This window comes from Haemaphysalis longicornis, unplaced genomic scaffold (genome assembly GCF_048455015.1).
Source record: "Haemaphysalis longicornis isolate Haplotype H1 unplaced genomic scaffold, Haemaphysalis longicornis Haplotype H1 scaffold_4, whole genome shotgun sequence".
In the NCBI taxonomy this organism is placed as follows: domain Eukaryota; kingdom Metazoa; phylum Arthropoda; class Arachnida; order Ixodida; family Ixodidae; genus Haemaphysalis; species Haemaphysalis longicornis.
The window spans coordinates 115,421,966-115,448,231 of record NW_027526361.1 but is presented as its reverse complement, the minus strand read 5'-3'; the positions used below and the strand labels follow the sequence as shown (position 1 = coordinate 115,448,231).

General features: G+C 47.9%; 1 protein-coding gene across 1 annotated transcript in view; it reads right to left on the bottom strand.

Moving 5' to 3' along the window:
- Nucleotides 1-26,266, bottom strand: part of Rsh (Rap GTPase activating protein radish) — a 321,267-nt gene that overhangs the window by 198,699 nt on the left and 96,302 nt on the right. The window contains exons 3-4 of the mRNA XM_077707586.1: nucleotides 19,261-19,635; nucleotides 14,792-15,129 (exon numbers count right to left, since the gene is read on the bottom strand). Coding sequence (XP_077563712.1) covers nucleotides 14,792-15,129; nucleotides 19,261-19,635 — 713 coding nt within the window. The remainder of the gene's footprint in view (nucleotides 1-14,791; nucleotides 15,130-19,260; nucleotides 19,636-26,266) is intronic.

Below are 26,266 nucleotides of genomic sequence, written 5' to 3'. Positions count from 1 at the left end.
CACCTACCATTTTCTGTACCCGACCACTACAACGACAAGAATGTCGTTGCAGTTGTCGGGGACAGAAAATGATCGCGGCTGTAAAGGGTAAAAACAAAACATACTATAGTTCGTATAGGATAGTTCGTAATGCATAGTAGCCGGGTTCATTACAACCATAGCTCACTTATGGCTGCTGACTGAGGGGGGAGGGGGGCTCTCATAAAGAGTTCCCTTCCCTGACTCACATCTATGGACAAATAAACGTTGTCACTCACTCACTCCGCACGTTGGCAGCGGTTGAACAGTTTCGAACAACTGGCGGCGCGTGACGCAGGAACGTGATGGTTCGTGAATAGAACAGAGACACCCTAGCTGCGCAGAATTCTGATTTTGGAGAAGCTGTGGTGGATGTTAGCAGTCTTCTTGTTGATATAATTCGATTCAGAAAGCGAGGAAACGAAAGCCAAGAAAGAGACGCAAATACAATGGAGCAGAAGATAAGGTTTTTATGTGTATCAGGAGGCTTTAGCCCTTATAGCACAGGAGCATAATTAGGGTTGCCGAAGAATTTTTTTTCTGCGTGTCCAACACTATTATCCAAAAGTAGTTGTTAGTATGCCTACAATACCTTCACGCCCTTAAAAACGTTCAATGAAATTAAAAGGAAATCGATACAAACTGAGGTTCACAGATGGTAGCCCCAGGGGACGCGAGACCCAACATTCCTAGCCAGCTGGTCCTGGGGACATCGAACAGCCGATACTCCGACATGTCCCCGATCGATTCGCGCCGCAATTCTCTTCGAAATCGATGACTCCACCGCACCAAGAATGAATAGCTTCCTTAAAGGCCGCAACCTCAGCTTTCTTCGCAGTCTCCGTGCCTGCGCTGTAAAGTTCCCTTTCGGTGGTACACCAGTTAATGGCCGCTTTCTTTACTTCTCGTTAATGCTTTACGCACCCGATGTCGCGACAGCGCGAACCGCGCGCAGTTTCGATTGATTTTCGTTTCCCAGAGCTACGTCTTACGGAACGATCGGGGAGCAGTTAGGAAAACGGGTAGAAGAAACGCGAACGCTAACGGTCCCTGCTGTTCCCGCAGGTGAGGTGAGCATTTAGAAACAAATTGAGGACCAATTTAAGCAGCTGTCACGCGATTGCATGCTCGTTACGGGTGCCGATAACAGTCTCCGTTTGTAGGGGCATTTTTGGTTGCTTCTCCTGAATTCTCGTTTCCAGCTGGCGGCGACCAACGAGACCTCCTGACCACGCACTTCTCCTAAACGAGAGTCAGAAGACACCATTATCTTAAAGTGAACGATCCGGGGAGGTGTATCGAACGTCGACGGTGCATCCTGTGCCCTGTGGGCACACAATTGCGTTTAACGATGGTTCGGTTGATGCTTGTATTGCGACGGCGTTCGTCTAGTTCTATCGAGGTTATTGCAGGAATTTTAACATCGAGCGTTTGTGTCTTGGCCTCCGGTAAGCCTGCGAGAGTGCCGATGCAAGTGCGCATGCCCGGAACAATTTACTGCACGTTCTCTTGCATTTCCACAGCCCCAGTTCTGCATGTCTATGGAAGACAGGTTCCGCTCAAGAAAAATTTCAGCTCTCCATTAGTTTCGTTGATATGTCGTAAACTAGAATACTAAACCTATTTACCTCAACGCGTTTCAAGCAGGTTTAAGGATGTACGCACTGATTTTCCCTTTGTTTTAATCAAAGGTGACCGTTCGCTTTTGTGACGTTTACTTGTGGCGACACCGAACTCGTCATACAGGAACTTCCGTCTCGAACAAAAAAGATTAGTAGTAATTTCATGCTCAGTCCGCCGCGGTGGCCCCGTGGCTAAGGCGTCGTGCTGCTGAGCACGAGGTCGCGGGTTCGATTCCCGGCCGCGGTGGCCGCTTTTCTGATGGAGGCTAAAATCTAAAACGCCCGTGTGTAGAGATCTCGGCGCACGTTAAATATCCCCGGGTGGTCAAAATTATTCGGGAGTCCTCCACTACGGCGCGCCTCATCGCCTGCGTTGCGTTGGCGCGTTAAACCCTACAATGAATCAATAATCTGCAAGATGCGTTATTAAGGGTATGACTTTTAAGCGCCAAATATTTAGACAAAAAAAAATATCATGGACGGAGATATGCGCTCCGTCTTTTATGTGCACATCTCTGTCCTTTACGCCCTTTGTCTAATTTTTTTGGCGCTTGAAAGTCTTATAATGGAATACCAACTAGCTCGTACCCACGCGTTAGGTTATCAAGGTGACATGACTGAAGTTTTCCCTGCAATTTTTTGCTTATTTTTTAACAAAACGGAACTAATACCTGAGCCATCAGAATAATCAGCAGTGACTAGACTGTAGTGTTCCCCATTATTAGAGTATTTCAACCAGGTTGTGCGATGCGTAAACGTTTATCGTCATTCATCGATGGCGGAAACTCGGTCGAGGCAACCTACCCTCTTCACTGGCTGCATCAGCGTTCGTCCTGTCCCCTTCTTTGCCTTAGTCTTCGTGTGTGCGCGCTGTTAGGGAAGATACAAGCACGTCTCCTTACCAAAGTACAGTAAAATGTCACTTCCCGATGGCAATCGAAAAAGGCTGAATTCTGGGGCCAGAAACCAAGCCCAGTAAACACGGTCACGAATTTCAATTTCCTTCCACATAAACTTAAATCGAAACTTTCTACACCTCATTGATGGTCTTTATTGTCGCTGCATAGCGCGCTGCAGGAAAGACTACTTATGGTTTTCTCAAAACGAAGATGATGTTCTGAAAAGAGTATACATGCACCTTTTGTCTGCCCCAAAGTGCCACTAAGACATTTGAGCTTCCGCGGGCAGGTTCTACGACCACAATCGCTCTTTGTCGGCCCTGACGCAATGTAGGGAGGCCGGTTCGCATAAAAAACGAACGTCACGTTCTTTTTCAGAGAGAAAGCTCTACTAGACGACATTTTCTATGCCGGCGCATAAGCTGCGCCTTTCTTTTTTAATAACAAAGTGTTTTATTCCCGGGTACACCAAGATCTCACCGGAATCATATCCGTCACGGAAATGACATCACCAGTAAAAGTTCCGTTGACGCGGCTCCGCCCGGATTCGAAGCACGAGCTCTCTCCCCGCAACGGGAGGTGCATAGCGCTGCGCCAACTGCTCTATGAATTCAAGCGCAAGAACGTTTACGAACGCGCCTTATATCTTTCCACTACCCCCATCATTGAGATCGTGCACACGTCTATAGGAGAGGCAACGCGAAGTAGTTCATCATTACGCTAATGAGCGCCGACAGTTGGCGCCTCGATGCCAGCGTCTTCGTCTACGCGGGACGCGGGTGAATTCAGGCACCCTCCGCTACCTGCTGCTTTCGGTTTCGGTTCAGTTTCGTTCGCACGGTTTTCGAGGAGCTGTGGTTTCACTGGGAATTACGGAATGTTCCGGCGCGTGCAATCCAGTGTCTAACGTTGATGCGTCTAACGATGCGATACCGACGTAATATAAAAAGCGATGTGCAAGTTCATGTGGATGCCCAATAAACGTGTAAGTGCTCCTGTGAAGGCACATTTCATTTTCGTGTTTTATCGATTCCTATGAAAGAGGCATTTACACCATTTTTATTGCTTTGTTCGCTCTGATCCTTCCCGCTGTTGTACTACGTGACTAGGCGGGGATTTAACGACTGCTTCGCCGGCGCTTGGTCTCTCAGTCTCGCCATCGATCGCGCGCCGGCTGGACTGCGTGTGCGTGCCCTTCAGCGCGAGCAAAAGGACGAATCCAATCCAATCCAGTAGATACGGCGTTACGGCAGGCTGTGAGATCCCAAGCAAAGGAAAACTTTCACGAATCGCTCCGCGCATAGCCTTTCCCTTCGCTTGTGATAACTATAGGTTTAGAAGTGCAAAGCGAACTAGCGAACTGCGAACTAGCGAGGATTGGAACAAGCAACCCAGAAAACAGCCGAACAAGTGAGCGAGAACACAGGAAGGTAAGCAACTCTATCAATGATGAAATCAGAAAATTCGGAGGCAAAGAATGAAACAGGGCATCGCAAAAGGCCTTCGTCCCGCAGTGCTTACAAACGGGCCGGTGTTGAAGACGTCGACGATAACGAGGACGACAGCAATAATGATGACGGCGATGATGATGATGATGACAATGAAACGACAAGTGAACGAGCAATGCGTAACGCAAACGGAGGAGAAGACTAGACCTGCTGGAGGAGAGTATGCCAGAGGGCACACGATAACAGCAAATATTTATCAGCAGGACAACGATAGTTTGTATGCTTATTTATCTGCCCATAAGTGTCTCCCGCCTCGGGACATCAAGGCCTACGCCGAAACAAAATTCTGCTCTGCTGAAGTCTGTTATGCATTACAATAAAGCACGCACATTTGATTAACTGCCCACCCCTTTTCGTTGGGGTTGTTCAGCAGCCACTGGATGCCGAAATTGTTTAAAGGACGTGTTCCCGAGCATCGACGCATAAAAAATACAAGTAATCGCGTATATTGGTAAGCTCTCACAAAACAGCAAGCCTCCCTGAACTCCTTGCCGAGCAAAGCACCTCTCATCCGAAAAAACGGTACGTCGGTTCACAGGCCCAGTGTCACAGCCCACATCTGGCTGGTCTTGAGAGAAGGGAGACTGTGGTGTGGCCCGAGCACGCCACCGTACCCGTCACCGATGCGATTGTAATTGATTTCCGTTACCGAGTTGCCCTCCACTAATGAAGCGCGCAACAGCGGCGGACTTTGTTGTAGGACTTGGACAGCGTGCGGCCGGGACTCGGTTCTGGGCCAACCATGACGGCGGAGGAGAAACGTGACTTTCGGGGAAGCGTGCGTGGCAGAACAGAGTTCGTAGTTGGCGACTGTTCGCAGACGACTGCGCACCACATTTATGCTTTGCTGCATCGGGCGTACACAATGTATGCGAATGAGGATATCGGCTAAATGCGTAGAAAAAGTTGACGTTCTTCCGCATCCAAATTTGGCGTATTCAAGAATTGACAGGAACGTGAGCAAACATAATAAAAAAAGAAATATGAAATGGTTTAATGAACTTCCTTTCAGGCAGAACAAGAGACTAGATATTTATAAGGATGTTTATGATATGCCTGGGCCTCAACAGGATGTATTAGGAAAAATATACTCAGTTTTTGTTTTTTCAGTACACACCAGTTGTATCGGTTAGCTATTCGCAACTCCAAGTTCTTTCGTAATCTGGAAACAAAGTGGAATAAACTACACACTAAACTTTCTTACACCCTTTTTGCGCAAAAAGGCTGTAGAATAAGTGAAAAAACGGTGTTGGAAGCTGATTACACCCTTTTTCTTGAATCTCAACACCTTTTTCCCAGCTGTACACCCTTTTTATGTGAAAAAAAGGTGTTGGTCACTTCAACACCCTTGGTTTTTTTTAGGGTGTTGAAAGGGTATGGAAAAGGGGTTCAGCCGTTTATTGAATAAGGCTATCATTTCTCTGTAAAGAACAAGACATCTTCATACCCTCCTCTACCCGTAAGAAATGTTCAAGAGCAAAAAAGAAAAATTCTGCGTCCGCAATGATCGCTCGTTTCCTTATACGGTACGCCCTATGCCAAAGTTTAGCTTTGGCACGTGAAATATCAAGTTGAACCTTTAAAATTAAAAAGACCTTTTGGCGAGGAGGGTGTTGACCTACTGCAATACGTTTGGCTTTGTTTAGGGTGTTGAACTGGTATGAAAAAAGTGTTAAGTTGCAAAAAGAACAGCGGAGCTGGGGGTCGACCTAGTTTCTTCCGGTGATGCTAAGTTTTGCTACATCTGCTAGGCTTTCCGATGTTCTTACTAGGCTAAGATAAACGCTAAGGGGTGAGGTCAAGTTTAACCGTATTTTACAAGGTCTGTTGCAGTGTGTCAACCACGCCGACCGCTGATGCAAGGGGTAACACGCTAGGTCGACTCCCTGCTATGCTGTTTCTCCAGCCTTGTACCACTATTGTAAGCTGCTACATTTTTTTTGCGTTTTAGAACACCAAATAGACCAGCACACTTGAAATGGTATAGTAAGAGATGTGCATACGCTTGCGCCTTCTGTGATCTCACTCGAACAGGTTCCAAAGCCGGCTTCACTGTTATAACCCCTTATCTGCGGTGGTGCACCCTTTGCAGGGGGCGCAGGCCCACTTTCTTGTCCCCTAGCCCTTCTGAGGCGACAACCTGAGCTATCTGCTTGAAACGAGCTTAGTACCATTGTAATTTTACGTTCTTGGGGCTCTGGAGTACATCGCGCAACCCCTGACGTAGATTGTAGCGCTAAGTTAAGCTAAAGGACCTACATACAAACGATCCAATCGGCCATCATGAGCTAAGCGAGTATCAAAGCAATTATTTCGGCAGCAACTGATTACCGCCCGATCTCAACCGGTGGAATATGCGAGACAAGGCATACTTCATTCCTATTCGGCTAGCCATTCGGCAAACCTAACCCTCAAACGTATCACGAAATCGATAGTGAGAGTATACGTGGGTTTTCGAGTGCTTTAACGTAATTATAACTGCCCTTCCTCCTGCACACATTTTGAACGTGCAGTCTGGTTGCCCTAATCAGGTGACGGCGCGTGGCCCAGGGACAGATGCGAGTAATTAACTGGATGGCGCCAATTTTCCCCTCTCCCGGTCACGTTAGGGGCAGATCATTCTGTCGCTGCCAATTCAAATGAACCCGATTCCAATTACGCCGCATTCACGCAGACAGGGGGCCCTAAGTGCAGCTCCTATTTTGGGCCGGCAAATAAGCGTCAATGGATCCACCCATCTCTTCACGCGCCTACGCCGCCGTCAGGATGTCCTCAAGATGTCCTCAGGACGCTCTCTAACGAGGCTGACGAGCGTTAACGATAGCCACCAACAGGGTCGTGTCGTCGTCACTCAACGCTGCCGGCGCTGGTAGGCAAGCCCTTTGCTTTGCAGGCATTACGTTTTAGAAAACCGCGCTTTCCATTCAACCGTCTTCAATAGCCAGCGGTCAGAAGCGGTAATGGGGTTGATTGTGGGGAGTGTCTAAACAGAGAGACTGAAGGGGGTGGGGGTGGTTGTGAAGCAATGGAGCTACCTTAAACTGCCGCAAACGAGATTACCGGCTCCAGTCCCGACGCTCGGCGTAAATGGACCTGTGATGTAGAGGGGACGCAAAGGTGGCGTGCTATGGACACATCGTGCGTTGTTTGCCTGACTCGAGTGAAAATCTTTCCGCGCGTGCACGACACAGGCATCAGGAACCGGAGATCGTTGACCGCGCCCACCCAACGATAACATTCCATCACGCAATGTGAAGCTGCATGCTGGTTATACGGGACCTAGGAGCGCAGGTCACTTCTATTCAAGTCATGTCGTATGCTAAGCTTGCTCTTTCACCTGGCTTGTACTATTATGAGCAATATGAAAGGGAACACAGGAACGCGTAGAAAACACCCTCAGACCCAGATATGCGTGATACGCAGCGGCCGCCTTCGGAAACAAAGTGGAAAGGGGGACGCTGTTGTATTAACTGTTCCCATTCCCGCCGTGAGTCTTATCGGCTGTCGGTCGATATCATATTACCTGCGAAATGATGTAAGCTGCTGCTTTGTAAAAATTCCAGCGTGGCGGGAGTGCCAACAGTTAGTGGAAGAGCGCCCTCATTTCCCCATTTGTTTTTCACAGCGCCATCCGCGTATCGCTCAGCGCCTGTTTCGAGGCTGTTTGCCGCGCGTTCCTGTGTTTCCTTTTATATTGCTCATAATAGTACATTTCATTGCGACGATCGGTCGCCTGACTGCGTCGTGGTAAAAGGGACTCACGTGACCTTGTAAGAGTGTGGATTTTGCAATAAAACTACTCTTTTTTTTTTTGCTCCTAACCACATTAAGACTAAACCTTGACACCTGCTACAGGGAGGCTTGCTATAAAGGCTGGTAATATTCAGGAGCAGAATAAATATAATGACAATCTGTTGCATGCTCATGATAGATGCGGAAGAAATGATTTGTTTTTGCAGTACTTTTAAGACTGCTCGATTTGCTTGTGCTGCTTCTTTGTATTCTGCTGAGTCGCTTTCGCTTTTTTCAACTGCTTCTATTAAGACACGTTTGTTGGAAATTGAACATCTTGATTTAGTGCAAACTCTACACGGACACAAGAACGCGAAAGACGAAAGTAGACAGACCGCAGCACTGTGGCCTGTTTACATTTTTCTCCGTGTGTACGTCTCGAGTTTGCGCTGCTTCGAGATGTCCGACAGCCACTACTGACTAATCAAACTGCCGTTCATTGAACCGTCGGTGGCTTTTTATGCCCCTTCACGTAACGCACTCACACGAAGACTAACTCTTACCGCCGCACGAAATCAGCCTGTTGCACACGGCGCCCTCCTCTCAGAGTCCTATGCGGTGGCGATCCGTCGATGACGTCACGCTCTCCCCCGTCGCAGGTGCGGCCCACCCAGAGAAACAGGTCGGGCGCTTTTAGGAATTCTATGTTCATGCATAAACGGTACGAAAAAGTACGTGGAAACTTCGCGGGGTCTAAACCATCAACAAGTATACCCGAATCCACACCTGAAATCCGCGGAAAGCTTATACCTGAGATATGTCTTTGGTTCACCCCCTAGTCGACAAGATCTCCCCTTCGAACGACGAGTATACCGAAGTGTCGTTGTGTTTAGCATAGGAGTACGCGGTAGGACTATAATTATTACACTCAACTTCGTGAGTTCCGAGTGTGAGGATAGGCTGGCGAGTGGCCATCTGAATGAAAGCCCACGCCTTCGAACTTCTCGTAACGCTGAAAACGGACAAAAAAAAAGCTGGCGAAATGGTTGGGTGAACGACGCTCAAACTCGAATTCGCACTCGCTAGAACTTAGCCCGCACAGTTGTCGGCTGGCGACGGCAATGAGATGGAAAGAAAACCAGGGGAAAGAAGGAGCGCCAGGCCTAAACGAATCGATTAGGCTGCTCTCCTCCACCCACACACCCTTGTCCCTCTCCCGATCTCTTTCCACAATCAGTTCATGCTTCTCCATGCACGAGCGGCGCTTTAATTAGCGCCACGCGAAGAAGGTCTGTGCGAACCCAGCTGTCGATACCGCTTTCCGTTGCACCGCAGAAAACACACACGGCAGAAATAAAAGAAAGGCCGGCATTGATCTAGCTCGTCCTGGGGAAGCGCGCACACACGCGGAGATTCACGGGGTTGGACCGTGAGAGAAGAGCCTTTTTTTCCCGCAAGCAAAGCAAAGGCACTTGTTCCCCCGTGCTAATGTGGGGCAGCGGTGGGCGCCAAATAGAGTGGTGTAAGAAAAGCTCTTAGAACGAAGAAGCGCGTCTGCGGCTGACAGCCGAGCCGGAGAGATGCACTTTCCTCCCCGCTGTTGCTCGTCGTCCCGTCTCGGTTCTGACGCAGGATGAGGAGCAGCGGCCGTCTCTCTCTTTCTCGGACGACCAAGGCGGCACGCGCAACAGCTGCGACCGAATTGCACAAGGCTATTCGGCCGGCCAGCAGTCTGGATCTCCATTTTGCCCACCTCCTCGCCACGCCACTATCAACCTCTTCCGCGAATTCTCCTCTCGCGAGGCGGACAATCTCCTATTATAACCACCTTTCCCGGAACCCGTTGTTAGCCCGTGTCGCTCAAAGGGTTGACCCACCTCATCGACCCACATCGCTGGTCCCGTCGTTCACGCGCTGACTCAAAGCGGCGGCGATGACGTGAACACGCCTGTTACCGACCGCTCTCCCCTCAACCCTCAACACTGCACCTATTCTTCTCACACCTCTTTGTTTTAGCCGTTTCTCTCACGGGCGTCGGCGCATTTGTACACGCACCAACGCGTCCGCTACTCCGACCAGCCCGACCACTCGCCTTAGCTTATCGATACGCCGCCTTGGGGCCGGCTGTCAATGACGCGATGGGCGTAGCGTGTTTGCTTCTGCGCTCAACGGCGTCCACTCAGGTCGGCGGATCAATGTCTACTCCGCCGCGCTACTTTAGCCTCCTTTTCGCCCTTGTGATTCTCCCTCGTTTCTCACCTCCGTCGTTCGTGTCGCTCCTGTCGTCACACGGTCGCCCAAAGCAGGAAATAAAAAATGAATCACCGCGACTCCTTCCTCCGCCTTGCCACACTCTGGCGAATCGAAGATGCCTCATCAATAAACGGCTTGCGGCGGGCGTCTGAAATGCCCGCCTCGGGGGACCTGCTGGCGGCTTAGATTGTTCCGAGATAAGGCCGCCTAGAAACGGAAGCGTGTCGGGGAAGCGGACCTTGTGCGCGACATTGTGCCAACTCCCGCGCGAATTTCCCGAATAAAGCCGCCGGTCGCAGGGTCGCCCTAAGTAGTCCGAAATTAAGGGTCCGTGCCTAATGGTCGTCAGGCGACTTCCTCGTTGCAACCCCATTGTTTTCTTCTCTATTACGCTTTCCTTACCCCGTAAAGGAGTTACGTACGTGGTCATATCATTCTTCACTCAGGAAAAAAAAAAGGCACCCGGGGTGGTTTAAGACTTTAATACAATTGATCCAATACAGTTGGCAGTTCTATTACAGGATGTCGAGTGTGATTGGCTACAGAGAAACGTTAGACCCTACGTGCGCACGTGTGTGCGTTAAGTAGTTCCTCGGCCACGACTTCGCCTTGTTTGACAAATTACCCCCGTCTAAAGCGAAACGGTGGACTCCGAACAGCATTCGGGACTGTGCGCTAACTTTGCTGCTTCACTCGTTTCTTATCAATCTCTCATATGCCGCCAGTATGTTCAATAACGAGGATTGTATCTTAGAACACCATGCATGTTTCCTCAATTTTTTTTCTATGGGAGTATGTGAAGACGCATAGTCCTAATCGTCTTCATGTTTACCTTCTCACGAACAAGAGAATGGGGAATGGTGAGCGGGATGGAGATAACGATTCCAAAATACAGCGACTCTCATCTCGCTTGCCCCCAACGTGGGTGCGCGTGTGCCAGCGTGCTTGTGCGCGTGTGCGTTTGTGTGCGTGTGTGCGTCAGTGTGTGTGTGTGCGTGGGTGCGTGCGTGTGGGGAGCACGTTTGCGTATGTGTGCATATGCGTGCGTATGTCTATATGCGCGTGTTAACACATCTTTCACCACATTCCGTGGTCGGAATTAATTGAATCTTGAAATGAATAAACTCCAGGGCCAACGAAAAATAGTTTGTTCATATATACTTTGCCCAATTTAATTCAGCACGCAAGATAATTTTCTAGAAGAGGATAACAAATTTCACGCAGTTGAACGTCACTTATTTGCCGACACTTAGATTGTCATACGGGTGCTTCTTTTCTAGAAGCGCGGAAATATTAGTAGGCTCTGGGCATGGCTTTTAAGTGGTATGGTAATGACTATGACCTAAGTTAAAAGTTCAGCCACCAGCGGTGAAATGGGCGACATGAATGACATCACTCGCCGTCAATAATGATAACCTAAGGGCAAGCTAAGGCGTTCTCCCGTTCTAAACGACTCAAGAAATCGAGGTTAAATGAAGCTGTTACCTTGAAATTGTACGTTTGACAAAAATCTAATGCATAAAGTAATTACTAGGGCACGTAAGCATTCCTTCTGGGGCAGGCATTGAAAGCCTTCACGATGGACATCGATCACACTCGAATCTGCACATACCGCAGCAGCTAAAACTCGTCGCCACCAGCCAGATACGGACTATTGCTGAAAATCAGTTTACAAATGGGTGAAAGGGGGTGATAGAGCGGTTAAAGAGTGTGCTAGGGATCGTCGTCGGTGCGGTTTTATAGAGGGATATCCGAATAACTGCGGCGATACTGTCTTTTTTTACACGATCCGGCCTCGCAGAGAACTGTTCACCGCGACAGTCGTAGGTGGAAATTTTCAATTATTGTGGTCAGCGAGCAAGTTATTTTTTGCAGTCCTCCTATCTGCCCTTCAAACGCTATTTTCCCCTATGCTAGAATTGGCATTTCGAGGGCTGAGTTTGGAGAAGTTTTCTTCATGCGGACGTGTTTGGACGGAGCTCCGTCAGCACCGAAAGTTCGCCCTAATGAAATTCACACCTCCTCCTCCTCTTCCACCGCTTAGCGCCTGATCCTTATACCCGCTCCATTTCTTGTGTTTCCTGTAACATTTTTTAGCTTGATTCAATTACTTGCGGTGTTAGAATGTGTGTCCCAATTTGTAGTAGCTGGCTTGTTTATTAATTCATTTATTGATTTATTTATTTATTTATTTATTTATTTATTTATTTATTTATTTATTTATTTATTTATTTATTTATTTATTTTGTTGCGCTCTCTGGGTAACATTAACCTAGCCGCTCGGGTCCACAAATTTTACTGATCAGAATACCAAGTAAACAGCAAATGACTGAGAGGACATTGGGACATCATTTTATGATATTACATCACATCACGAGACATGCGTATTAGGATAGGACACGTGTCCTGCTTAGACACCGGTTTCTCTCTCTCTCTCTCTCTCTCTTTTTTTTTTTTTTTTTTTGCTCGCTTGCTCACTGGAAAATTCACTAGTTTTGAAAACGGAAGCGAGTTGACCCACGCGAGAACAATGGCTTAACGACAAAAGCATCGAGTGGAGGTCCAGCCCCGAGGCTTCATTATGTAGATAACCTTGGAGAGGTAACACTTCTCTCGTCTTCGTGTCCCTGCCAGGCTCTCTACAACATTCTACCTACATTCGGATTTATTTGGTGCACGAAAAAGCCTGTCCCCGTTCCAAAATTTCGGCTCAAACGCTACCCGATTGCCAGGAACCGTTTCTTCCCCGCTGCGTGGATGAGCTGCACGTCCTTTCTTTTTCTTCTCTCCCTCTTTTTCTCTCCTTCTCTTTCGTTCCTTATAAATTCCGAGCCTGATCGTAATTGTTGTCTTTCGCCTTCGCTACTTGTCTCGTCCGCATTAGGGCGCGGCTCAGCAGTGGGGTGCAATGTAGCCCAGACCGAGCATACGGAACAAGTTTTCGCGTACTTTTTGTATATTAGGCGCAATCAGGAAGCTTTTAATGCGAACACAGCACATAATTTAATTCGAACCATTCATCGCGGCGGGCGTTACATTCATTAACTTCATTTCGTAAGCGACGGTTATCGTGCAGAGAGTTCGAGGGGAACTTTTTTGTGAACAGCACCTCACCGAAATACCTCGGAAAGAGCACGCACTGTGTTAAATGTACACCCCATATACACTCACAGATATCTTCAGTTGAACCTTGTTATAACGAACACTGATATAGCGACATATCGGCTATAGCGAACTGAATACAAACTTTGGTTGGTCAGGCTTTATTTCAATGACGCTTACTATTTTCTAACAAAACTTAAACCGCGAGAACCGCGCGCGATATTGCATATAACGAAGAAATATTTGAGCTAGAGTCTGAGAAGCTACTTAAAAAAAAAAAAATTCCGTCGTCCATAGCTACACAAGTGTAAAGGTCCTTTGTTCATAGACACTGTGGAGAACTTCATCCTGCTCAGTGCTGCGAGTAGCCACCGGAAGAAGCTCACATCCTTCGTTAAAAAAAAAAAAAAAAAACAAGGGCGCAGGTCCGTTTTGTCAAGTAAACTTTGTTCTGTTGTAATTTCATGTACTCATGCTCTGGTTCATTGAGGTTGACAGGCAACAAGGAGAAACGTCAGGGTTACCTTTTTTATAGTGGATTCGAGGCCTGAAAAAATACATTTTTGTAACAAGTATTTTTGCGCGACCCATATTTTCGACTTCTTAGAGCCTATTTTTACCTGTACTGTTACAACAAATATTGAATGTAACGAACTAATTTGCTGCCCCGACACTACTTTGTCATAACAGAGTTCGACTGTACTGCTGCTGGACGAGCAGTTCGCACCGTTTCCCAGCCCCACTTTTTTGCATCACCTTCATAAACCCCTTCATGACTTCGCATTCCAGGTACGAGTCGGTGGAAACGCCCCGCTGGTCACCAAAATCGACGCTTGTCTGACTCGCCCAGCCGCAGAAATGAACCTCTATACTCTCTCCTTCATGCGGCCACCCCGGCACGTAACTTGATGCCGTGAAGGACGGTCTTCGGAGATCTTCACATGCCCGTTTCCCCGTGTGCATCGGACATGCCCGCTGGGAGGAGGTCCGGAGCATTTGTCTGGCTGTGGCGCGCTCACAAGCAAACACCCGCAGCTGGCATGCAGACAACCATGGCTATTAATCCGAAACCTGCCCATTTTTTCTTGTTTCTGTTAAAGGTGTCAGGCCATGGCCGGACACGAATAATATGGGCCTGCCCTTCTCTTCTCATCCCTCTCCGCTAATACCTGCCCAGTGAGAACCACCACGAAGTCAGCCCCAGTCTATATAGTGTTTGGGTTTGGAAACGACATCACCGGCCCGCTTAGAATTTTTTCGCGAGAAAAGGATCTTTGTCTACATATATGCGATAAAGCTACAAACAAAAAAAGACCTGTGGTTTTTGAGAGGACATTGAACTTGAACTTACAGTGGGCGTGGGTGTTCGTCTCGCGACAGCTATGCGTTTCACACATGTGGTGTTCCATAGGCGTTTTCAGACTATGGCAAACTAGGGCCGCTGTGGTACGGCATGCTACCAGCACTGGTGCTATTTGTAGACAGCTGCGGTCTAGAAAAAAATTGTCGGTGCTTTTCGTTCTGATAATCCCATCTGTCGGTACGCTCGTACAATTACTCCTTTTCTGTAAGCGCGAAGGGCAAACTAGGTTCGCTGTTAGGAGTATCGTCCGGTCCGTCAGAGGATTTCTGTTCATGCGACCGAGGTGGGACGCACCTGAACTGGTCCCTGTTGTTGATGTTCTCCTGCCTGAGGCTCATGATGACGGGCCCCAGGGACTCGTCGTTGGTGAAGTAGTTCCAGTGCTCTTTGCCGTAGAAGTGCCTCTCGTAGGTGTCCTCGTCGCGGGAGACGAGCTCCAGGCCTCCGGACACGTTTGGCGGCAGGCCGCAGCCGTTGGCCCCGCCGCCAACGACGCCGCCGTTGGTGCCGGTGTCCGCAGGGTCCTGGAGCAGCGCGTCTTCCTCCTTCTTGGGACCGGCGCACTCGATCCAGTACCCCGGCGCGGCCTTGATGCAGTGCGGGTACTGCTCGCACGGGGTGCCCGGGCATGCCTGCGCCATTGTGCGTGTGCGGTGTGCGGATGAAGCACTCTTCCGCTGTAACACTTAATAACGAATACACGCGCGAATATGGCTTGGGAAGGCACGCAGGGGCTAAAAGAAAGAAACAAACAAACACAGAAAGACAGAGAAAGAAATAAAGAAAGAAAGAAAGAAAGAAAGAAAGGAAGAAAGGTCGAAAGAAAAAAAGAAAGAAAGAAGGAAAGGGAGAAAGGAACGAACGAAGGAAGGAAGGAAGGAAGGAAGGAAGGAAGGAAGGAAGGAAGGAAGAAAGGAAGGAAGGAAAGAAAGAAAGAAAGAAAGAAAGAAAGAAAGAAAGAAAGAAAGAAAGGAAAGATCGAAAAAAAGAAAAGAAAGGGAAGAACGAAAGAAAGAAAAGAAAGGGAAGAACGAAAGAAAGAAAAGAAAAGAAAAGGACAAAAGAAAGAAAGAAAGAAAAAAGGGACAAAGAAGAAAAGAAAGGAGGAAGGAATGGAAAGGTTCAAGAAGGAATGCTAACCAAGCCCTTGCCTAGTTTGCTACTGCTGAGAAAGAGAAAATGGGATGAAAAGAAGAAAAGAGAAAGGTGAATGCGAAAGGCAAGAACAGAAAGAGGAAGTAGAAGGTTGGCAGGGCATTAAGGCACTTGACGCTAGAGTTCAGGCAATATCGCTTGAGCCTCTTGTGCTGCTGTCTTTAAATACCTACCACCGTATTAAGAGCAGCACGCAGGGCTCAACGCGTCCTCCGAGGTTAGTTGGTTATGTCAGTAAGCTGAGCTTGTTTTTATTGAAGTCAACCTGCTTTTTAAGTGGCCGTCCGTTCTTCACGCAAGTTCTACCATACTGTCGCTCGCAAGCCTTAATAACGCCATTATTAAGGTCGGCCCATACATGATAAGATTTGTATGCAAACATTTGACCCATTAGCAAAAGAAACGCGGCGCTTTATTCTCCATTAACTTACTAAGCAATACAACTATCACTCTATTAGAAAATCATCCTAATATGCGAGGGCACGCGGCAATAAAAATATAAATGTCTCTAACGTCATGCCCAGTACCCCAGTGCGATCCCCCTGCACAGAAAAAAAAAGTGCTGGTGAAGTAGTTTAAACCACCGTAAAGTAGTTTCAACTATATTTGAAAAAAAAAACTGCCTTTCCATTTCCTGTTTCCTTTAAGAACTCACCAGTAAATAATTTATTACCTATCTGATAGGGAGTGGGGATAACATTTACATATAGTGAAAGCAGAGGAGGCAGGCCCTGCGTGTTTCTATAATGCGTAGGGTAGGACTTGCAAGGGCAGCACGCTTCCCAATGCGAGTTTCTATAGTCATTCAAAAAATATGTAGAACTGAGTACAAAAAAAAAAAAAAAAACGAAGAGGTCAAGCACAGAAATCATCTCAAGACAAAAAAACTATTGATTTGTAAGACCTTGCAGTAAATCTTCTACATATTCATTTACAAAGTTTAGAAAGCTATAGTAATATTCCCAGAAAGTATCTAAAGTTTTTTTTTCAAATTAGTTTACGATATCGACTACTATGAATAAAGGGACTCAATTTATTCGGTCCAAGCGTTGAAATCTAATGGTGAGATAATTTATTAGTGACACAATTTTCATAGTGAGGGCTTCCACTTTTCTGCTGGTTTGTTCAATGCTTCTGCAAGCGTAAGATTAATCCAGAAATTATTCGCTTTCAGTGACACTGCCTGCTATCTTGTAACAATACAATTTAATCAGGAATAGCTGGGTGAGTTAAAAGCATGGCGAATTCGACCTACGTGAGTGCGAACTGTTTCGCTAATCAGAAATATCATTCTAGCGCCAACGCCTCTTTGTATCGATTAAAGTTTCATGCCAATGACCAGGCTGAATCCGACGCTAGAGTTAACTTCACTGCCGGCCAAATTTAACTTACGACTCTGTTGCCCAGAGTAGTTCATTGTCCTTTCAACGAAATCACTTAGCATACCAGTCACGTCGCGCCATTTCTTTAAAGGTCAAAAGTTACAAAGAACGTTCTGAGTAAGTCCTCAGCCCTGCGCTAACTAAATCTTTGACCGAAATATAAATTGAAAGAGAGCGCCTTTGATTCAAATCATACATACTCCGAACCGCGTAAACGGTTTGGATTGCCCTCACTCGATGTGTTCTCATTGCTCCGCCTTTAGAGATTTAGAGATCGGCGAGATCTAGACATTGCGAGAGACTTAGATCTATATTTAGATCTTTAGATTTACATAGATTTGGAGAGATTTAGAGAGACTTAGACTGAGATCTAGAGATCGGCGAGAAATTTTCCTAAGCTTGTTTTTATAGACCCCAGTGCATCCAGTTAACGTTGTAATTGTGAATTTGGGGTGGGAACCCGCAGGTGCGAAATGGGAAACATCATCACTCGCTAAACACCTCCTTTTCATCGTCGGCCGCCATAGTGTTTGGCTATGGTGTGCCCATTCCTAAACACTATTCGTTGCCACAACGTGATACCTGATATTTTATTGCAGTTAAGGCGCCTTCGATTTTTTAAACCTTCGAATCACGACAGATTATAACAGAAGCTAGCATATCCTGTTACTCCACCATGTGAAGACTTAAATTGGTTCCCTTCGGCAAGATGTGTAGGTATACTTTAAGTAAAGTATTACGATATCCCTTAATTATAAAATGCAAGTCTATATTATTCCTAGCCAATACATAGGCTATTTATTTATTATTAGCAAACGGTGACGTAGACAAGCGGTTAATAAAACTCGAACAAAATACTAATTTACTTCTTAATAATGTTAGCCTCAAGCTTTTTTTTTACTATTCTTATAAAACAGATGTACTTGTTGCCATGTTTACAGAGCGCAATTTGTGCGCCAGATGAAGTCTTCATTCCCAGTTACATGAGCATAGACAAGAAATGTAACAAAAATGCTCAGCTGACTCGTCGTTCCTAATATGGCTATTACCTATGATGCATGCCCATACAAGGCTATCTACAGGCATAGACAGATTAGAGCACAAAACCTTCTTTTCAGGATAAAGTGGCCATGAGTTTCTGGACAGAACGCGCTATTCATATTGATGGACTTGGTCGTAGCATCTAGGCAAAAAGCACGGTCCTGATAGCGCGAGCTGCGGTGAAACGAAAACCACGCCAGGCGCCGTGCGCCGCACTCATCTCTCCGGGAGAAATATGAAGCATTCCTTCCTCGCGCCCGTGCTCATGCTTCAGATCATTTATCTCGAGTCAAGGCATGGGACGACCAGCGTCATGCGTGAGATATGTTCTGCCCCGAGCTCGGAATTATGAATGCGCTCATTTACCGGCACTCGTAGCGTGACCCCGTTCCTGTCACCAGGCCCCGGCAGCACGCTAGACCTGGCACGACTCCGGAACTCGGGTTCGTTTATTAATGAGGCAATTCGAAGGGACCGCCCGCACAACTCGTCTTCCAGCGGAAGCCATGAGCGTATTGCGATGGAGACGCGCGTGATCACGTACGCTCGGGTGGCGTGTCATGCTCTAATGTCGTCTAGTATCTAACGGTAACTTTCGAAGGGGCACGCGGAAGACGAATTGCAACCTTCTCTCTCTGGCTATGAGATGCGCAAAGAACTACACAAATAGATTTGGAGCGAATTTTTCTGTATTTCGGTGTGCAGGACGACGGGCTTAAAAGGAAATATAGTCTGATGTGTTGCAGGCCAGGAGTTAATATTTAGTCAGGGGAGAAGGAATGGACCGGACCGTTCGAGAGAATTACATCCACCGGGGTCTGCGGAGCGGGACTATTGTGATTCGTGTGGAACGCTGCCATCTTCCCAGAGGGGAAATCTCCTGCCCTTCATCCCTCTCTTCGTGTTAGGGGAGAGTGAAATGACGGATCATGGGACAATAGTAAGCAACGTGAGGTAACACATGACATGTGCCTATGACTAAGATTAGCAGGGCACTCAGTTAAGGCACGTCATGGCCCACCGTGCCTTAGACAACTGGTTGCAGAAAAATGAATAGGCCCATAACAATCGCTAGATGGACAGTGTAAGATCTATTTTCGAGCAGCCCTGTGTCGATTTGCCCACAGTCTAGGACACAGAGAAGCCTTGATGGTTCTAGTTGGCCTCTGGCAACAACGTACGTACCTGAACGGGCACGGGGAAAGTGAGCGTGGTGGAGCTCTTCCGTCGGGCCTCGGCGCATCCGAGCGACTGGCGCTTGTACTCTCGCAGCTTGGCCAGGAACTCCTCGCCGCTGGACAGGCCCGTCACGTCGGCGTAGTGGAGGCCGCAGTAGATGCGGTTCTGAAAGCGGTGCGCCGCCTGCCAGCTCGAGCCGGCCAGCCGCAGGCCGCACGTGTCGCACACGAGGCAGTCCTCGTGGAAGGTGTCGCCGCCCCCTTCCCAGTCTGGCACCGGGCCGCCCACGATGCCGCCGCCCGTGGTGGTGGCGGCACTGCTCCGCCGCCGCTGAGGACTCACCACGGGCTGGCTGGGTCGACGACTGCGACAGCCCCTGTCCTGGACATTGCGGAAGGAAGAAAGAGACGTGGAGGGGGGAGGGGGAAGAAACTTATTAGTAATTCGATAGCCCTTGGCCTGAAGGGAAAATGGAAGGCAGGTAAACTATGTAAGTATAATTAATGCGGCGTCTCAAGCGATGTACCATGAAGACAACAAAGCCACCATTTAGTTCGCTGTTGGACATATATTCGTCTAAGAAGGCCGCACCTCCTGGGGGGTGTTTCTTTTCGAATATCCGTGAGGCCAACGCAATCCCACAAGAGATGGCTGGGAACAGAGGAATCTTTCCTGGAAATGTTTTGGGAAGCCGATGTCGTAATGCCTCGATGTTGTCATTTGGCTATGGCGTCCAGAGGTGGTGTGCACAGCTCTAAATCGCGGTACTCCTTTTAAAGAGAATGGTGATCCCCTTCCTTACGCCCTATATGCGTTGCAGCATTGTTGTCGTTGTTGTTGTTGTTGTTGTTGTTGTTGTTGTGATTACGTTTATTCTACAGCCACAAAGCTTAGTGGGCGAAAAGAGAGCTGGGGTTACATGGGGGAAGCTAGGCTGGCCTGCCAGATATAGCTTAGTAAGGCACGGTACACCGGATCGTGGAGCCACGGTTGATAGTGTACACCTTGCCGCAACTCCAGTCGCGCCACTATCCCATGCTTTCTTAGCAGGCCCTTCCCTGCCCTAAATTGACAGTACCTTACAATGGCTGGAAATGCCTTCAAGGTTACAGTGCCAACGCAGTGTGTTGGCGGCAATCCTTCTCAGCTGTCAAGTCACTTTCGAAACGGAGCCACTCTGCAGAGACGCCCCTCCGCGTGACACTATATATATGCTTAAATCAGCCAGCAATTTTTTATCCCAGAACGTGATGTATGCCCCGCTCAACACAAACGATCGCCTGTAGTTACGAATGCACATCATGGCGCATCGTCACTATCCCCATAACTCGCTTCTCACTTATGAAAAACGTACCGCTCCTCATTTTAGTGAGTATCCAGGGAAAAGTGAGGTCCTCTCACAGACGGCATGAGTCATCACAGATAGTAAAAGAGTAAAGGCGAGAATAAAAGTAGTCGTAATTGTTTCTTCGAGGTGCCTGGGTCATGACCCCCGACTCATGGTGGACTATCATTCCACCACTTGCCTACTATCACAATCTGCATTCTTACAAATTGTTTTGGAAGGAGAATTTCTGTTGTATCCTTTGAAGCTCTGTGCTATGTTTTCCATCGCGCAAGTTGTGGCAACAGATCGACAGTCGGCGACGGGAGTTAAAAGGGACATTTGATCCCGTCTGCCCAACCTCATCTATCGGACATTGTCACCACCTAGTAACGCACTTATTTATTCCTGGAAGGGTACGAGGCGGCTCATGCTGCAGTCTGAGCTGAAGCACAACGGGCCTGTCGTGGGATTTGAGAAGTACCTCCATGAGCCCAACACGTCAAATTATCCCCAGAAGATGACACCCTGTCAACCTGGCCCTTTGCCGCCTATAACGAAGAACCTTTCCACCTCCACATCTCAAGGTGTCTCGTGCAGACATGATGTAGTATTGACAGCTTCAGACAAACACATTTCGGCATGATACATTACTACGCCTCACACTCAGGACTCTCTACGCATACAATTGTATATTCTGGAAACAGCCGGGCCCTGCCTACCGCATGATGCGGGAGCACCGCCACGCACCAACCCTGCCAAATCCCAACGCCTATATTCAGCAGTGGGAGGGATGAATGAACAGTTCACACCCCGATCCCCAGTATCGGTAAACTTGGCTAGGCCATCCAGACCCAAGGATTCTTGGACTAAGGAGGTGCCCCACCTCGTGGCACCCCAAATAAGTTTGGCTGCTCCAAAAAACGCTTATTCCTCGTCCTTGATCTCAGAAAAAGAATATAAGGGGATCACCCTGATGCGATACTAAGCACGCAGCAATGGATGTAGCCATGCGATTATACCATTCTCCAAAGTTTCATGCGGAACCTATTAACATTGTCATGTTCAGATAGCGAAACACGACAGAGGAATCCGAAGTACAGTGTATACAAGTTGTGGACATCTGCCGTCCCTTTCGTCGTTTGTCTCCTCTACATGATGAATACCACCCTATTTGCCACTTTTATGGGCATGGTGCACGTATACTGTTCGCAGACAGATCACTTCATGCTGTTTCTCCTTTTTCTGGGAGCAGGTCTAAACATCTATCTTAAAGCATCTGCAAATTGATCTTAAAAGCTTCGTAATTGAAGGTAACAAACGGCAAAACGTTACTTTCAAGCTGTTACATTGGCGAAGGCGTCCCCCTACCGAGGTCCGCGCCCCCGTCATATAGTGGTAGCGTGGTGGACCAGCAGCGAGCAGAAGAGCTGCCTCGGTGTTGACGACAAAAAGCCGAGAGCAAACGTAACTCGTATACTGCATGGCGAGAGATGATGCGACGCTACAAGACAGCATGGAGCAGACTGGGAGAGCGACGCTCTTAGTTCAGCCCCCAAATTCGACGGATTCGGGCTACCCATAGGGTGGAATTTATACACAGAATGGGCAACAGTTCCACCGCCTCCCCATTGCTTTTGCACACGGCTCGAACTACAGACACACCCGAACACTCTTTCCCGGCCAGCGCATGTTGAGTCTGCTCGTCTGAGAGAGGGGGAAAGGAGAGTCTGCTCGTAGAGTCTAGCCTGAACACGTCCACGTTTGCCGTAACTTGTTTCAGAAGGACGGACTTTTCTGCAGCACCAGTCAAGTTCGCCGCACTACACCACGCTTTCAGCACGCGCGCACAGAGTAGCGCCGCGCTGAATCGTAACAAAACTTACTGGATGAACGCTATGCGTGCTACCACTCAAGCAAACGCAAGACCATAAAAAGCCACGAGCTGCATAACTGTTGCGAAAGTACAACGTAACAATGTGAATGAGGTCCTCAATTCAGTTTTGAATCACTTGAGGCGTGCGAAAACATTGATGATTGAACGGAAAACTACCTTGTGCTGGTGGCCACAAATGAGACATACATATAACACCTGCATGTACGGTGTGGTTTTCTTGAGGTGCCCAGAATGACGTTAGTAATTCACTACATAACTATTTTTAATATTTAGCGCCAGAGGAGGAGGTGACCCAACTTGAAGTGGCGTCTGTCGTTCTGTTAGTGTTCGAAGCGTGTCAGTCAAAGTCGCGGGGCGAAAGAATGCGGTGCGCGTAATGAAGAGCGCTGCATGGCTAGGTATCGCGGGCCGCCGATCGGCCAAGGGCTTTCCTAACCCGAATGAGCTTCGGGCATATCTACATCCGCTAGACACCGCCGCTGCTGTATCCGCCTGTACAGAGCGCGGTAGCAGTATAGGATGCACAGTAGACAACCGCAGTGAGAGGATGTCGGTGTATACATATCTGGGTTCCGGCTTACGCGACTCGTCTCCTCCTGTTTTGTACATCGTATCACCCCTATCGCCTTTAACGTCTCGGCGCAGTTTCAGAGAATGAACTTTTTAAGTACTTCGTCCGATATCGATGGTCAGCGTCGCGGCGCTCGTCGGGCTCTTTAACAGCGTAAAATGCCTCTTTTGACTACGAAGCGGTGGCTAAGCTAATTTAAAGCTCCGAAGTGGTGGCTAAACTAAAAAAAAAAAGAACCACAAGATAATCAATAGTAACGAAAGCGGGTGTCACTCGAGCGCTACCACTCGAATTCCTCTTAGTGAAGGGAATAAATTTGCTTCGTAAAATTACAGAACCAATTAAAACACTACACTAGGCTGCACTGCATGCACGAAATACTACACGCACAAAAATAAATCTAACGTAAAATTGTTCCTGTACTTTTAGGCCACCCTACATTATTGGCGCGCATTTCGAAATGATAACTTCTGTGAGTGCGCTTAGTCATGGCGTCGACCCTCCTCACTATAAAAAACTGCAGAAAGCGCATATCCCGTACGTGAGCACGACAGAAACGGCTACGCTTTATTCAAGCATTGGAGCGACACGTCAAATGAAAAAAAAACAATCCTTCTAAGCCACCGCGCGACACTTTAAGGGGGCTTCCCGAAGTGACGTGTTTACACCGGCCCGCTCGCTCAGCAATACCCTGCCCCGTGCTTCGGAACGCCAGCGCTTTTGAAGCAAGTGGGTTGTGGATTTACGACTCTTACGGACCATCAAGTCGATCGTTCAAAGCCAGCAACTTCTCGGAGCTGAGGAGCTTCCTTCACACAGCAGCAGCCGAAGAAACCCGGCCCGACGGAGACGACACCGAGATGCGCCGATAATGCGCTTGTTGTCCTTATCGTGCCTTTATTTGGCCAAGTTTGTATGACTTGTACCTCGTAGCTACCGTAAAAAAAAAATCAGCAAAAGGAGGATTGTTGACTCCACACGCCACTTCGCTTCTCTCTTGCAGCAATGAACGCCTTCGAACATTTATTTATTCGCAACTTGCTTCGAAAAGGAATTCCCCCGAATCCCACTTATTGTGCATTCATCGCGCGCCAGCCTTTCGTCTCAAGCGGCGCTACATCGGACGTAAAGCGGTCGTTACACGCTTTTTTCTTGTTGACCGCGGTAGTTCTTTTGTTTCGACGTTGCGTCGAGCAAACATTAGGGACTTATCTTCGGTGCGCGAATCCCCTTGCTTAACGCCTTTGACGACACGCAGATAGTCTGAGTCGGCACGTAAATAATCGCCTGGGCCATTTCGAGGCTGGAGAAAGTCGGCGCAAATAAAAAGCAAACGTCGGGAAGTTCATAAATCCGCGCCCGCACTGGCAGACGCGGCGATGGCCGGGGCTGTTTCGAGAGCGGCAGCAGCGACGGAGATGGGGGCTTTCAGGATCAATGCACGGAAAGAAGGGCGCTGCGATGTAGCGAGCTCACGGAGGAAACCGTAAAAGGATTTCAGTGCCGTTCGATTTCCCGTCGCGGTGGCATCGCGTAAGATGCTCGTTTTTTACGACTGGCATGAGAATCTGCGAGACGATGAACCACCGGCGGCAGTATTACGGAGAGCGTAAAGGAATATGATAGGAAAATGAAGCAATCAGAAATGTCTGCCGGTGCCAAACCCTTCTGGTCTTGGCCTCTTTTCTCTCCCAACTACATTGTTTGTTGTAGTTATTGTCCACCGTTCTTTTCGTGTGGCTGTTTTATACACCTTTGGATTCTAGCTCTGACTTAATCCTATAGTTTTCGGATAGCGGCGAAAAACAGAAACAAGTCTGTGTGTCCGAGATTCAGGCGCACGCTGTAGAGACACAAGGATTCAAAAACCAGTCGAAGTATGTCGATAGATTGGAGCACCGTAAGCCAAAATATTCCATTGGCGCCAAGAGAAGTTGTTTAATATTGGAGAAAACGCCGATTTCGTCAAGGCGTTTTTTGCCTTGCTGAGAGTGGAGGCACCCCGAATCGTGAGTAATGGAAAGGGATTGACCAGCTTGTCCAAGAGTCCTTGAGAAAGGAGCTGTAAGGCAGAGACATGCAAGTGAAAACTGAATCAATGTCGCAACTCCGCTGAGCTCACGTTTTTTCAATCGACGCGAACTTCAGCTAGTAAACATATGCTAGATCAGGCTCTCTGTCTATCACAGGCGAAAAGCTTTGTTTCGAGTTCATTTCATTCAAATACGTAGGAGTTAAATTGCAGTCAATTAATTAAGGCGGCTGAAGCGACGGCTATATCGCTGGTTTTTCTACCAGCGTCGTGACCTACAGGCTGTTAAAAATTAGAAACCATCAGTGCAGCTTTCTACGCTACATTCGACTGGTATGTTTACTGATCAGCAAATTTTCCGATTGCGCAGGTTTTTTTACGCCACAAAAGATGAAACGGAAGCGGGGTGTGTAATGTCAGTTTTAAATGTTAGTTTTTGAGCAAACAAAACATCGCTTATCATTGAACAGAACCGGTAAGGGTTGCGGAAAGATTCATCTTTCAGTCAAGAGGAGTAAGTTCTTCATCATTTAAGTACACATTTAAAGGTCGTCAGGCGGTCTATTGTTTTCCCGTAACGACCCGCCACGGTGGCTCAGTGGCTAAGGCGTTGTGCAGCTGATGCCAAGGACGCGAGTTCGACTCCCAGCAGCGGCGGCCGCTTTTCTGATGCAGGCGAAAATCGAGAAAGCCCGTATGTTCGAGATTTCGGCGCAGGTTAAATATCCCCAGGTGGTCAAAATCAATCCGGAGCCCTCAACTACGGCGTGCCTCATCGCCTGTGTAGCGTCGGCGCGTTAAACCCCACAATCAAGCAATTTATTCCGCAACGCTACACCTTGGCGCTCCACCCCCGTGTGTTCCCACGTTGATGCGTCAAGCCCTGATTCAAAAATGTCACTTATCTTGCACTTGGGTAAAAGTAATCTTATCAGTTTGTCTTAATATATGCTCATAGGCTATATATGCACTCTATATGTGTACTAACCAGTGGCGTAACCCAAATATATTTCAAGGGTGTTGTACGCCAATGTCACGAAAAAGGACAGTTTGGGACCGAACAGTATACTTTTATCAGTTTTGTTGTCATGTTAGTGATATTATTCTTGATTTTACACTTTAATATATCGATGCTCTGTGTAAATAGCATGAGCGAGAAAATGCGGAAAAAAAAGGAGACGGGCATGG